The sequence below is a fragment of the Vombatus ursinus genome, unplaced genomic scaffold, assembly GCF_900497805.2.
Source record: "Vombatus ursinus unplaced genomic scaffold, bare-nosed wombat genome assembly UNPS02014841.1, whole genome shotgun sequence".
In the NCBI taxonomy this organism is placed as follows: Eukaryota; Metazoa; Chordata; class Mammalia; order Diprotodontia; family Vombatidae; genus Vombatus; species Vombatus ursinus.
Genome location: NW_020954619.1, coordinates 2,112,985 through 2,127,688, shown reverse-complemented (window position 1 = coordinate 2,127,688; position 14,704 = coordinate 2,112,985). Strand labels below are relative to the sequence as shown.

At 45.1% G+C, this 14,704-nt stretch overlaps 1 protein-coding gene across 1 annotated transcript; it reads left to right on the top strand.

Moving 5' to 3' along the window:
* The first annotated feature begins 2,218 nt into the window (after positions 1 to 2,218).
* Positions 2,219 to 14,121, top strand: PAX1 (paired box 1). The gene is made up of 5 exons (XM_027840224.1): positions 2,219 to 2,489; positions 3,179 to 3,808; positions 5,691 to 5,833; positions 6,478 to 6,697; positions 14,016 to 14,121. The coding sequence occupies exons 1-5, from the start codon at positions 2,219 to 2,221 to the stop codon at positions 14,105 to 14,107; spliced, it is 1,356 nt and encodes a 451-aa protein (XP_027696025.1). The 3' UTR covers positions 14,108 to 14,121.
* The last annotated feature ends 583 nt before the right edge of the window (positions 14,122 to 14,704 follow it).

Genomic DNA, 14,704 nt, shown 5'->3' with positions numbered 1-14,704 from the left:
CAAACTCGACACCCAAGTTCTATCTCATGGCCTGCAGGAGGGAAGGCTTTCTTTGCGGGGGGGGGAGAAAAACCGATTTTTTCCCCCTCCCCCGCCTGCGGCCTTGCTTTATCCTTTTCCCCTGTATCCTCTCCATATCCTTAACCACCGCCACCCCTGATACTTTCAGAAGGCTCCCCAAAGCTAATGTTTTGGCTCTTTCTTTGCCCTTCACACGACAGATCCGCTCTTGGTCATCCCAAGTGACCGTTCTAGTCGCTCATTTAAAATCCAATCTTTGAAAAAGGCGAAGTCTTGTCCTTGGCTGGTCTCCTCGAGCCTTACCCACCCCATTCCCGCCTTCTTAACTCCAGATCAATAGAGGCTTCCTTCCCCCAACTTCGCTCCTCCAGGCTTTTCTGAAAAGCCTCAGCCTGCGCAGTGGGGATTTATGGCCTCGCTCCTTTTAATTGACATATTCATATACGCTGCTTAGGAACTAACGATTCTCTTTGGTCAAGCAGTCAAGGTAAAAGGGTCAGGGCCGGCCTGTTATCTGGGCCCACGCTGATCTTTTCCATCTGTGAGTCTTTGCGGGAGAAATAACTGCGGCTCAGATTGGCAACCCGGACGCGGTCCTGACAAATTGCACACAGGCGGGCTCTTGAGTTTTTCGGCCTAGATATTGGTCTTTGGGTCCGACATGCTTGAGACTCGGAATCACAAAAGCACAGGCTTTGGGACCTGAACCAGAAGACGGACACCCGCGGAGGAAGGGGTCTAGCTTTCTTTGCCCAGGGTTATTCTGTTTTCTTCCTTGTCTCATCCTCCTTTCCCCCTCCCTCCTTCTGAGCCCCCTGACACTTTCTTCTTCTAGGCACATTTGTACTGTGGCACAAGGTTTTTTCTCCAGTTCCAAACTGTACTAAACTAGTTCGGAGCTTAGAATTGGGCGCTCTCATAGATTTGTGGCTCCTGACTCTATTTTTGTAGCCGAGAAAAGGGAATTCCCGGGGGCCAATTCATAATTGCCCATTTATTTCAAAGGACAAAAACAATTTTCAGTATGTGATGAAACTAGAACACTGAAATCCCTGGTAAGAGAATCTCTCGGTTCCCTAAGGTCTCCGAGAGACAGAGAAAGACAGAGAGAGAGAGAGAGAGAGAGAGAGAGAGAGAGAGAGAGAGAGAGAGAGTCTTTCGTTCTCTACACTCTCTTGCTCCGAGGTTTCATTAGTCTTGAAGCTAATTCAGCCCATATATAGTCCGGTCACCTTAGAAGCAGATTTCCCGAAATTGAGTGTCTTTGAAAAACAGAAGCGGACAGTGAAAAATGTATTTGGAATGATGGTGGTGTCTGACGCCTAAGCAAAAGACCGGAAATAGTTGGATTATTTGCAAATGATTTCCTATGAGTGCAAATTTGTGGGGGAATGGGGGAAAGGGACTTTGCTCCCTCTAGCCTGATTGACCTTCAAAGATCCACCCTTCCTTTTAGGCACAGTCATTTTTCACCTACTAAAAAAATGAATCTGTCTGGGTGGATGGGCCAAGCCTTGAGGGGGTAGAAAGTTCGAGTTCGGGTACCCTTTTCAGTCAATGAAATAACCCTGGCATCCGGGGTCAGCTCCCCCTTAAAGGAATCGAATTCACAAGCTGTTAACAACAACAACAGCATCAGCAACACCACAACGGCAGCAGCAAAGAAAAAGCAGGGAAAACTGGACTGGCACCGTGACCCTAATCGAGGGCACAAACTGGTGCACACAAATTGGTTGCCTTAAGGACAACAACGATCCTGCAATTATTCCCCAATTACTTAACAAGTGAGCCCTGAGAAATGGGGAAGACGAGGGAAGTGTTTGGAGGGGTTCGAGGCTGCGGTCAGAGCTAAACACCCAGGCTGGAGATGCCTGCCTGGGTTTGGGTTTCGGTCTGGGATGAGTGAGACACTGGATTGAGGCGGAGTGGGGTGGGGGTGAGGGTGAGGGAGGAGGAATGACTTGCTTGGGGGGCGGGGGAGGTGGAGAAGAGGAGGGTGTAGAGGTGGGAGGAGGGAGGTAGAGTTACACACCAGAAGGGAAGCCTAGCCCGAGCTGCCGCCGGAGCGAAATGACGGGAACCAATGAGATGCCAATGAACGCGTCTCCGGCGTGACCGCCGAGATTGACGTGGAGGACACGTCAAATTGATCCGAATACACTGAAGCCTCCTGGTCAGACGAATTTATCCCAATCGGATGAAGATCACCTTGGGGTTTAAGGGCTGCCGGATTTGGAAAGTGTCCTGGGAGAGGGCCACCGAGGGGCAGCAGGGAGGCAGCGCCGCCGCGCTCCGGCTCCCGCTCCCCAGCAGGAGCGTCTGCAGTTCGAAGTGGGGCCGTGGCTCGCAGCTCTCTCTCTTCGTCCCTCTATGTATCTCCGCCCGTACCAGAGCACACCCGGACTGCTCCCGGCCCAACCCCAGCAGTCGCCCGGGCGCCAGGCAGCCGGCCCTGCGCGCTGCCATGGGTAAGGGAGGCAGCCGACGCCTGCGAGCAAACTGAATTGGGGTTCTTCCCTTTTCCATTATCCTCGTTCTTTCTCTTTGCTCTCCCGCCCCCTGGGGTGGAGGGCCTGCCTTCTCTGGCAGGCAGTGAAGCCGCGTCTGCCGACTCACCCCCAGCGGAGGGGCAGAGCAGGGCGCACTTTCTTTCGCAAGTTTGAGTGTGTGTGTGTGTGTGTGAGTGTGTGTGTGTGTGTGGGGCAGTAATCAAAGGGAAGCTTTTCTGTCCAAACTGAGGAGTCTGAGATGAGAGCGTAGCCTTAAGTCCCGATGCTTTTCTCCCCCTTTCTTTCATTCCTGCCTCATCCTCTTGTGTAACACAATGGCAACCACTTTGGGGAGACTGTGTCAGGTCACCCTGCTTTGACTGCTCAGATCTAAGGCATGCACTGACTGAGCTGTCAATTTACGAATATCCACTTCGTCTCTTTTTTCGAAAGTTTATTTTTTGGGATACCCGATTTGCCGGATCAGCAGTGGTCCAGGAGGGAGCAGGAAGAGAATTTTCTTTTCTTTTCCTTTAAAGCTATGTGAGTCTTCTTTGTGGGATAGGCAGGATTTTCTCTTTAGTTATTGATACTAAGTAATCATAGCGTTTTCTTCTCGATTCTCCTCTCTTTGCCCCGCATCCCTTCCCCACCCTATCCGTTTATAGAGCAGACTTACGGAGAAGTGAATCAACTGGGCGGTGTTTTCGTGAATGGGAGACCTCTGCCCAATGCAATCCGACTTCGTATCGTGGAACTGGCCCAGCTCGGCATCCGACCGTGCGATATCAGCAGACAGCTCCGAGTGTCTCACGGCTGCGTGAGTAAAATCTTGGCGAGGTACAACGAGACCGGATCCATCCTCCCCGGAGCGATCGGAGGGAGCAAGCCCCGGGTCACTACTCCGAATGTGGTGAAGCACATCAGGGACTACAAACAAGGGGATCCGGGCATCTTCGCCTGGGAAATTAGGGACAGACTCCTGGCCGATGGAGTCTGCGACAAATACAACGTGCCTTCGGTCAGCTCCATCAGCAGAATCTTGAGGAATAAAATTGGGAACCTGTCCCAACCTAACCCTTACGAAGCCACCAAACAACCTCCCCCACAACCGACACTGCCTTACAATCATATTTACCAGTACCCTTACCCCAACCCCATGTCACCCACTGGGACCAAGATGGGGAATCATCCCGGAGTTCCTGTTTCCGCGGGACACGTCAGTATCCCCAGGTCCTGGCCCTCTGCTCACTCTGTCAGCAACATCCTGGGCATTCGAACTTTTATGGAGCAAACAGGTGAGTAAACTGAGTCCAATACAGGCCTTTAAATACATTTAGTTTACTCAGAAGGAGAAGCTCTCTCTCTCTCTCTCTCTCTCTCTCTCTCTCTCTCTCTCGGTGTTGGGGTGCTGCCCTTGTGTGCTCCTGAAGGCAGCGGCAAGGACTAAGCATCGGGCGTGAGATTTACTCTTTCTCTCTCTCCCCCTGCCCCAGCCAACCTTTCAGAAGGCTAGCAGCACTTACTCTGGGGTGGGGAGGGGGGGTGGGTTAGGGTCTCGGCCATCTGTGGGAACGCTTGGACATCTTGAACGTTTTATGAAAAATGTGGAAAATATTTTCTTGGGAATGATAAATTGTCGACCACAAATTTGGAGTCTTGAAATTTCGCTTTTTCAGTCTTGCAAAAAGAATGTGAGCGAAGCTAATCCATATCGCAATCTTCTTCTGCCAGATCTAAACAAAACAAATTATCTCCATCAATTTTTTTGACCTTTTCCTGGAGGCTTCAGTTCATTCTCCACCACTACCACCACCCCCTCATAGGTTACCTGTTCACCATAATAAAAGAAGACTGTCTTCAAATTTATCATTATCACTATTATTTTAAAAGTAGGTTTGTTCTTCTGGGGCCTGTGGAATCTGGGGATTGGAATCTGTATCAGTGGTTACCTCAGAGGAGTTTGGGAATACTCTACATTCAAGGCCTTTTAGGGTTTATCTTTTGGATTAACTTCACATTCAAATTGTTGGTCATTAATTTCTCTTTGGGCTGGCTGACTTTGGGGAGAAGCGGCCCATTGCCTTGCTTACGGAGGATGTAAAGTTTGTCCATGTAAAGTTTGTCGTTGAAATTATTTCCTTTTCTGTCCTGTGCACATGACCTCTGTCTTTCCATGGCTTGCCATAAGTGGTAGGCTTTGTGTCCCTTCAATGCGACTGAAGGAGGGAGTCAGAGCATTCTGTGGTTAAAGAAATGAAGGGGAGGTAGTAGAAGTTGAAATGGTGGGTGATGGTGGTTTAGAACTCCAGGAGACAGCAAGAGGTCTTGCCTATCTGCAAATCCATTGTTTCTTTGGAATTGGTTTTCAAAACCCAAATGCTGCCCAGAGACTTTTGACCAATCCCAACTTCATTAAATTTTCCATTAGGTTGCTCAGTCTGGCTAGTCAGTGTTCTCCACCAGAAGCCTCAGATATGTGTCTTAAAACTTTTTTTGATGAAGGAATATAAAATCAAAATGTCTTTAAAGACTAATCATTGCATATTATGCAAACGCTGATATCAACACATCTGTGTTCAAGACACTTACCCTCTGTTTACTTCCTCCCCCAGAATGTCATCCAAAAGTATTCTCCAAGGGGAACTATCCCCCAGATCTTGGTTTGCTCGGATTTTAAAACAATAGAAAAGGGAGGAAATTGTTTGTAATGCCCTAACCAATATCCACTTACCACCGCCAGAAAGAAAAAAAAAAGTTGTCTTGAAACGTTTATGTAGGGTGGTAAGGCCCATTCTCAGACAACAAATACTGCCCAGAAACGATTCCCCAACAGTTGTACCCGAAGGCCTCAGTGTTGAAGAGAAACGGGGAAAGAGTCGAAATCAGACAGCAGTCTGGAGAGAGCTTTTGAGTAGGGCCCTGCAGACAGTCAGTGAAAGAGAAACAAATTTGGGTAGACCGGCTTTTTGCCTACTTTTGATTTTTTCCAGGTTTTAAGGGTGCTGGTTGTCCCGTGGCTCTCCCAAAGTTTATTCAGCTACAGTCACACGTAGGGTGAACATGGGTGAATTTAAATGACTCCCCTTTTTAAGGAGAGGCTTCGTGGTCTAGGTTATAGGGCCAAGTGGGCTCTACAGGTTCCCAGCTGTCTTCTCACAATCTCTCTTCCCACTCAAGGGGCACTGTCGGGGACCGAGGGCTCTGCCTACTCTCCCAAAATGGAAGACTGGGCTGGTGTGAATAGGACGGGTTTCCCAGCCACACAAGCAGTGAACGGGATTGACAAAGCGGTTATGGAAGCAGACATCAAATACCCACAGGTAACCAGGGCCATGGAAGGTGGGGGATGCTGTAGGAACAATTAAGAGCATCCCATATTGGTTTTCCAATAGTCCCATTTAAAAAGGGGGACAGTAACTATCTTTTTTTTAATTTAAAGATTCAAAACAGCCCTGAGCACGTTCCTTTCTTGGTTTCCCCCGCCCCCCCCATTAGCATTTAAAAATTGTCTTTGCAGAGGATTTATTTAAGTTTTAATTCGACACTTTTGAATGTAAGGTTAGATCTCAGAGCGAAAATCTGATGCTTGCTCAGCGGCCCTCATCCTGTGAACTCTGCGGAGCTGCTGTTTGGATACTCCCGCTTTCTTGTTTGCCCTCGCGTGTCGCTTTTCTCCTGGTCCCACTCTGTGTCAATTAAAATGCTATTGTTTTCAGTCAAGCTAAGTAATGCAATTAGAGTAAGGGACGCACTTCAAGATTAATAACTGATAACCTGTATTCCGCCCCCCCCCCCGGCAAAAAAGGAATGTTGGGGAGGGGGGCGAGTTGGGAGCTACAATAGGGCTTTCAAAAGCACCTGAAGGGCACCCAACATTTGACTCCTGGTCCAGGGAAAGAGGGGCCAATGGTGGCGGGCTGGCTGGTAATGCTGTCTCTCTCACTTTTTCACCCCTGCCCTTTAGCCCACTCCGAGTCTTTCCACTGTGGGCAGCTTCCTCCCAGCCTGCGCCTATCCCTCCTCCAACCAGCACGGAGTCTACGGCGGGCCCGGAGGTGGCTATCTCACTCCCGGTCATCCCTGGCCCGCGCAGGGCAGTCCCCTGGCCCACCACGGACCCGGTGTGACCGTACACGGGGGAGATCTCGCCACAGCCATGGCGTTCAAACATCCCAGCAGAGAAGGTAAGAGGGCCGGGAGCCACGGTCTGGGAAAAGGGGTCCAACTGCCCGGAGGAAGTCACTAGATTGGAAGAGGAGGGTGGGAACGTAACTTCAGGACCACACCATACCTGAGGTAGGGTGAAACAGGACGGAGGTAGGGGTGGTGGCAGTATAATAGTGAAGCTAGAGAGACATGGAACTGGAACAGAAGTGGAAAAAAAGACATATATGTATATATAACCATCATTCAATAAATGCTTTTTAGTATGTATGTAGACAGTTGATAAGTAGCCACTTGATTGTGGCGTATACTTCGTTTTAATTGTTTCAAAGGGCTCTTTATTATTATTATTATTCACAAATAACGGTCTCTTTATTCTCACAATAGTGCTGAGTTAGGTTATTAATAGACATATATTTTTGTGTCCAGACTTATGATTCCATTATTATGGGAGAAGATAGGATTAGATAACCTTAAAGGTGACTCACATCTCTAAATCTATGATCCTATAGTACTTTAAATTCTCTGAATGGAAAAACTCTCCACCTATGTAGATTTGGACCTGCAGATCACCTGTAATTTATAATCTTAGAGAACTATTTTCAGCACTGAGAGGTGACTTGCCCAAAATCACACAGTTGTGGAAAGGCAGGCCTTGAACTGAGATCTTGTTGACCCTAAGGTTAGCCCTCTATCCCGCTGTACTGCCTTATTTTGAACTGAGGCCAAAAGAGGTTGTGATAACAGATAGTAGATTTTTTTTTTTTTTTACTGGACCTGTGATTTCATAGATATACAGAACTCTGACGATGCAGGTGGGCAAAAGCTCTGCTATTTATAGTGTTAAGAGAGTTGCCCCAGGCACTTACAGGTTAAGGGACTTGCCCAGTTGCAGAGCTAGTGTGTCTCCATACCTATTTGAACCACTTTGACTCTAGACTCTTTCTCTATCCATAAACCTAGGACATTTCTTTATCTCTCTAGTTTGAATCTTAACTCTATTTATGACCTTGGCATATTATTTATCCTCTCTGGGCATGTTTTCTATCTGGAAAATGAGGGAGTGATTGAAACATATCTAAAGATCTTTCAGTTCTAAATCCTATGGCTAGGGCTGAAAAACCTTTCTCCTGCAAAGCCCATTTCTTACCATACTCCATTTTGTCAGCCAGCCTCATTGAGTTTAAAAAGAAAGAAATGTTGAAAAGATCACTTTCTAATGACTTCTCATCCTCTATCTAGTCTAGGTCTTTCTGTTGTCAGACCAATAATCAATTGATCTTTCCTGAGCTGGGTTTTCAAAATCTGTCCTGTAGCAGGTCCTATTGTCCAATCCATTCTTCAAATATATCCCTGCTAGATTAGGCAGAATTCTCTTCTTGATTTAAACAAATCCAGGAAATCTGGCCCTTTTCCCTCCCCCCACCCCAACCTACTTCCCAGACTCACAATGGCTACATAACACATTGTTTTTTTTTGACTCCTAGTCACTTATGTACTGGTTCTTGCTTTCCAAAATTAGGGAAAACTGATCATTGTTAGGATAATTTGAACTCTAGGCATTTCCTTGCTGTATAATGTCAGCATACTGCAACATTCATTGGACTGTGAGTCGGGAGACAGGTTAGATTTGGGCTCTATCATTAACAGTTTGTGACCTTGGACAAGTCAGTTCTTAGAGAACATCCTCAGTTTTTCAATTGCTATGAATGGGGATAGTGTGAGGTAGAAGGAGTGCTAGTCCTGGAGTACTGAGGGGACTGAATTTCTATTCCTTCCTCAGCCTCATTTTCCTCACTTGTAAAATAGAAATTATGTAGACACATTACCTACCTCACAGTGTTGTGTAGCCTTTGCAAATCATAAAACACACTAAATTTGAGATATTCACAAGTGAATTATAACGGAAACAGTGAAAGGACAATGGAGAAACAAGTCACCACACTGCTTGTGGGCTGACACTTAGAGGGTTTCTGCAGGGAAACAGCATTCCTAGGCAGGGAATTGGTTTCAAGCTGAGGTTATGGTATAGGTCAGGTGGACTTAGCCTTAGTAAGGCACATGTCTACCATATTTTAAGGAAGACTGCTGCAAGCTAGGAGTTCACTTCACATTTAATGAAAGGATTAAATCAGATGAAAAATAACCACTTGAAGAGGGTACTCCTTCCTCAAACCCCTGATCCTAAACTATCTGGAGATGACTTGGTCACAATAATTCAAAGTCCCGTCGCCTGGAGGCTGGTAAATTTTTAGGTAAGAGCTAGTTAATGAAATTTTAAAATGAGACTGAGCCTGAGGTCCACTTTTTTTTTTTCAGGGAAAAATAAGAGGTTTGGGGAATAAACAAATTCTTAGCCCAGAGTTTGGCTTACTCAGGTCTTCAATCTATGTGTGCTTTAATTTTTTTTTCAGACTACATTGTATTAAATGGAAAGGAATTGCCATCTATGTGATTCAAAGAAGTATCAGGGGCTGCAGTTTGTAGCATGTAAAATTTAACTTGACAGATGAAGAAGCTATAAGTAGGATGAATGTTTCCATCAATTAGGATTCTTTCCCATATATATGATTCTAACCTATGTCTTTAAAAAAAGTGATGGGAGTAGCAGTCTCTTACAATATTATTTTACTGAATGACTTATAAAATCCTGCATAGTAAACAAACCAAGAAATGTTAATAATGCCATAAAGGTAGATATATTTTAATTCCAGGATCCTGATTTCTTCCCTGAGGGTACTCCCTCTAATAATGTGGAATGAAACCTTTCCAGACCTTAGAAGATAATTTCATGAATTGCCTTGGATCCCCAAAATTCATCAACTTGTGGCCTACCAACTGTTGATTAGCTTCCCTGGAATTTGCCAGGCCAGTTGGTCCTCTGGCAACAGAAATATACTCCTTCACAAGGCCCTTAGACAAACTTTCCAATTATGAGTCTTTTCCTCCCTCTTTCTGATAATTACTTTTAAACGGATGTGTGATAATTTGGGAAATACAGAAATGTATGTATAACCTTTGAATGTTGTACTTAATTGTCTTTACATTTCCAACTGGTGTCCTTTTCTTCATTATAAAGACATATTTGCACATATTTCCAACCTTACTCCCACAGTAACTAGATTAATAGCTAAATTAATGATTTCTTGGTTTGCGTATTTTTAAAATCAGGGTCTTTGGTTCAGAAACATAGAACATTAAGCATCCCATTTAAAATGACTTGTACTGAAATAATCAGGAAATCATTTCTGCTGGTAAGTCTGTTGAATCAGGTTATATCAAGATAGAACACAAATGTAATTACAATAATGTAAATACAGTTCATTTGAAGGGTAGAAATTAGTAAATGTGGTACTTTAATTGGACTTTTCATGCAGTTGAAAAGATATTAATTGTCCTTACTTTAAATACGCCACTCCCTGTTCTAATTGTAGAAGTGAGGTTTAAAAAAAATACATTTTTTCAGCGTTTATGACTTTTCAAGCATCATTGTTTAGGAAACAACATTTAAAAAGAGGGCATCATTTCATGAGAATATAATTACCATTAATCTTCAATTTATAGACGTTTTTGGAATACCATTTAGAACCAAAGATGACTAATTTTCTCATTTAGAGAGTAAAAATAGTATACCATCTAGTGTTAGGCTTTTTAACTGTTAAATACATTAAGTCACATAGTATAATAGAGGGGGTTGGCCTGAGATTAAGGCTCTGGTTTGTGATTTTTTTAAAGTGAGTTATCTAAACTCTCTGGGCCTCAGTTTCCTCATGTGTAAAATGAGAGTTTTGGACTCCATATCCTCTGGGTTCCCATACAGCTCTAGATATAAGTTGGGGGTGAAGAATTCCATGGTTCTACAAAACATAGGTTCAGGTCTTGCCCCTGTAATTTACTGAGTATCTGACCTCATGCAAGACACTTAATGTCTCTGTGCTGTCAACAATTATTCCCTTAGACCGTACAAATAAATTGTTCCTCTTTGTGGGTGGAGGGATTTTCTACTTTGGAAGTTCCTCATGTCAGATGAAATTACAGGTCAGCGTTTATATATTTCGTTGTGGTGTCCCACCATCTGATTCAATGGATATAGAATAAAACTTGAAAACTTCCTTTTCTTCAGTACAAATTAATTGAGTTTAAAATTGCTCTCCTCATTTCCTTTTAATAACCCCCAAAATACATCACCTGGTCTCCTACAAGCTACTGATTAGCCTCTACTGAATTCAGCCTATTATTACTCTGGTTGTAAGGAGTCTGAAAATTCTCACGGTTTTTGAAGACAAATTAAAGGGCCAGATAATTTTGCTTCCTCCACTCGGTCCTGGTGGCAGGAGTCAGGCATTTATAGATCTTACCACCCACCACTCTTCTCCAAGCGTCCCTGGCAGTATCGTCTTGTTTACACAGCACTGGTGATCATTTCAGTGTGGTCAGAACACCAGGACAGTTCCCCCAGGACATTTGGTATTGAAGTAGCAGTTTGGGAAAACATAGAAACTTTACTGTAAAATCAGCCCTGTCTTCGCAATCAATCACTGGGCTACCAGCCTCCAACCCCAGCCTTCCCTACTCAAGACTATAGGAGAGACTCTGAAAATCTGACTAGATTAAACAAAAGAACAATTTTCAATGGATATCTATTTTATAGAATAGAGTCAGGAAGGCGTAGTGGCGATCCATATTAGAGTCAAGGAAACTTGGTCTCTGACACCTAACTGGCTGCAAGAGATTGAGCAACTCATTCAATTTTTCAGCGGCCTTGGCAACTCTCTTAAAAAGGAGAAATTACAGATGAGGACGTTTCCACACCAGGGCGTTAATTCCTTCGTGAGTGAAATTATAAGTCCCAACCAAAAAGGAAAAAAAAAAGGCAACCATTTGAAAATTCTTCAAGAAATTATAAGTCCCAACCAAAAAGGAAAAAAAAAAAAAGCAACCATTTGAAAATTCTTCAAGAATACTTGCATTTTTACCCTGCCCTCACAGAAGTTGTCTGTGTTCTTGGGCCAGTTGTCCAGGGATCATAAAAGGAGACCTTAAAAGGAAAAAAATAATACCCACTCTGCTCTGTGTTTTTACCAAGAGCCATTAGCAAACGTCTCTTCCATATCAAACAGCCGAACTTTAGAAGAAAACCTCAGTGACGGTCAGGGATATCTACTGGCCCTTACTCAGCCACCAGTGGGAATCTTTGTCAGGATACTGGGATCATCAATCAACTCATTAATGGAGAATAATTTATTAAATTCCCATTACTTATTAAACTCCAGACACTGTTCTAGGTGTTGGGCATACAAAAACAAAAGAATGACTAAATTCCTGCTTTTCTAACTGAAGGGAAAAAAAACAACAACAACAGTTCTTCTTGGAGTGATTCTCTTGTTTCCCATTTCCCTCGGCCCCCAACTACAGGCAGAATGAATGTACATTAACATCATCAGAGACCAGCTTGGTGGGCTTGATCGGGAGAATTGACTGGGTGCTCGTGGCAAAGCTTATGGAAGAAGAGGGGGGAAATTCGAACCAGAAGGAGTTAGTGTGGGGGAGGGGCTGGTGTTGCCAGTAACTAGATTTTTAGTGGGAAACACCAAAATCTATCAGGGAGGGGGATTTGTAAAATTTCATTTATTTATTTTTTCCTGTCTCTAAAGTCAAAAGGATGTTGGCGGAGCCAGCCTCAAATGTTTTCTAAACAGTATACTCCTTTTGATGTGTGCAAGATGGAAAGGAATTGAAAACAACTCAGGTCTGGGCACTGTGTACAGTGTTTTGGAAATGGGGGGGGAGGAATCAAGAGTCTCCTAGTCTTTTAAATGTCGTGCCCGGAGAGGGCCATAGGTTTTCAAAACAATACTTTTTTATTTTTTAACTGGATCAGTCGATGAAGGACTGAGGGTGTGTTTATGTGTGTGTTGGGGAGACAAGTGCCAGGGCCAGAGGAACGCCTGGCGTTCTCCACCCTTGCTTGGAGGGTGCACACAGGTGCGGGCCCAATCTCCTGGGCAGCTGGAGAAGAAGCATTTGTCTAAACAGGACCCTTCCGGGGTTAAGGGAAGGTGAGGGTTTTGAGACATTTGGAAATCCAGAAGCCACTCAAATTAAGGTGTTCTGTGCTTGTCCTGCAAGCGACAAATGTCTGGGAAGGAAAATAAAATTAGGCTTCTTGAAGAATGGAGCTGTTGTGGCTTAGCATTTCTGGGAGAAGTGGAGAGATTGAATGCGGTGTGTCTGTGTATGTGTGTGTTGGGGGCGGGGGACAACGGACGGTTGTGCAATTCTAGCGTCACTTTCTGGCTTCCAGTAGCATAAGTTGGGTCGCTTCCCAAAACCTTAAATAATAGAGTGAAACATTAAATAACATATGACCTGGTAAATACGGTGTCACTTAATATAGCGGCAAACATTCTTCAGTACTTGTTTATGACCATCAGTTAGGAGTCAGTTTATGCCCAGCAGTCAAAGACTAGGCGGGCTATATAAAGTCCAGCCCTCTTCCTCCTCCCTCCTTAAAGTGCAAATTATCCGCCTATTTCGGAGGAATTCAGACCGCACTGAGTCTTGCATAGTGTATAATCTTTGGTGAGCCCTCCCTCCCTCCTTCCTTTCAGCCGGTGGTTCCCTGGTTCCCGTTGCTGTGCACAGAACCACGGGTATCCAACTAGGACCAGCAGCAGTTCCTGGTCTCTCGGGTCTCCTGTCGCGTGCTGTGTGCTGTTTGCGTGTGTGCCGTGTGCTCGAGCCTGTAGGAGACCAGCAGTCTGAGGAGCAGAAGGGAAGTAGGAGAAACTGAGTCGGTCCATAGCTCGTTCACAATGTCCCAGGCCTGGGGAAGTCAGCCGCCACGGAGAAAATAGGATTCTCTGTTGTCTCTCTCCAGTTCAGCACTACGGTCTGCAGCGCCGCCCGCCGCTTAGATGCATCTCTTGCCCCTTCCCGGACTGCCAGTCTCCTTAGCTTGCTTTCTTTCCCAACTCCTGAGCCTGCTTGTTCTCCTATTCTGCCCATCCCAGACGCGTCCAGTATTTCCATATGGCTCTGTCTTTCCTCTTGGGGAGTTGCATTATCTTTTGCCCCTTGGTAGAAAAGTGTGCTCTTTGCTTCTTCTTCAACACGTGCACTCCAGCTGGAAAAGGGACGTTGAGTTTTCTTCCCTGAGCTGCCCTCCATTAGATACAGAGGGGCAGTTGCTCTTACCTCTAAACCGGATAACAGGTGTATGTGTGGGGGTAATAGAGCAGGAATATGGACTGCGCATTCGTTGAATTGGAGAACACCTATTATATACAAGCCACTCTCTCTTTGTTTTGTTTTGTTTGTTTTCTTTTTCTTTCCCAGTGGCAGATCGAAAGCCTTCCAGCCCAGTCGGCAAACCCCAAGACACCCTTAATAGCCTACACGGACTGTCTATCCCGGCTTCGTCTTCCTAGGGAGGAGCAGCGGCTTCCCGGCGCCTGAGACTGAGAAAGAATGGGACCTGTGAGAGGGGAGGGAGGCCTGGCTGTGGAGATCAGGTGGGAATAGGCACCTGCAAAAATTGCAAGCGGGTTTTTAAGAGTCCCAGGAGGATGCTCCGATGCAGCGGGCAACTTTGGGGAGGGAAGAGGATTGGAGAGGAAACGAGCTGAGATCCATTCCTTACCCCCGAGAAGACCTAAGTTATCCCGCCAGGGTCAACGCTAAGCTGCCTGGGAAAGGGCTAAGAAAGCAGCAACCCGCTGTCCGCGGAAAGGATTTGCTCTCCAACGCACCCTCGAGTATCCCCGCCCCTCTTTTTCCCAAATTAGGGAAAGGAAAGGGTGAATTTATCGCTTTCTCATTTATTTCTTGTCTGTTTTCACTTTCTTATAGTTAACTGAATTATTTAACTTCGCCAGACTTTAAAAAATTCTTTCTGGACTACCCGTATTTCCTTTCTGCACTGTCTCTCCTCATTGTCCTGTCTACATTTTCTCTTTTTATCCTTTTTCCTGGTTCTCTCTCATATTTTGGTTCTTCTCTTTATTTTTTCTCCATCTGTTTTTCTT

Coding starts and splice junctions, on each gene's coding strand:
- PAX1 (XM_027840224.1), top strand. CDS start 2,219: ATGAAGATCACCTTGGGGTTTAAGGGCTGCCGGATTTGGAAAGTGTCC. Junction 3,809..5,690: donor AACTTTTATGGAGCAAACAG/GTGAGTAAACTG, acceptor TTCCCACTCAAG/GGGCACTGTCGGGGACCGAG. Junction 5,834..6,477: donor CAGACATCAAATACCCACAG/GTAACCAGGGCC, acceptor CCTGCCCTTTAG/CCCACTCCGAGTCTTTCCAC.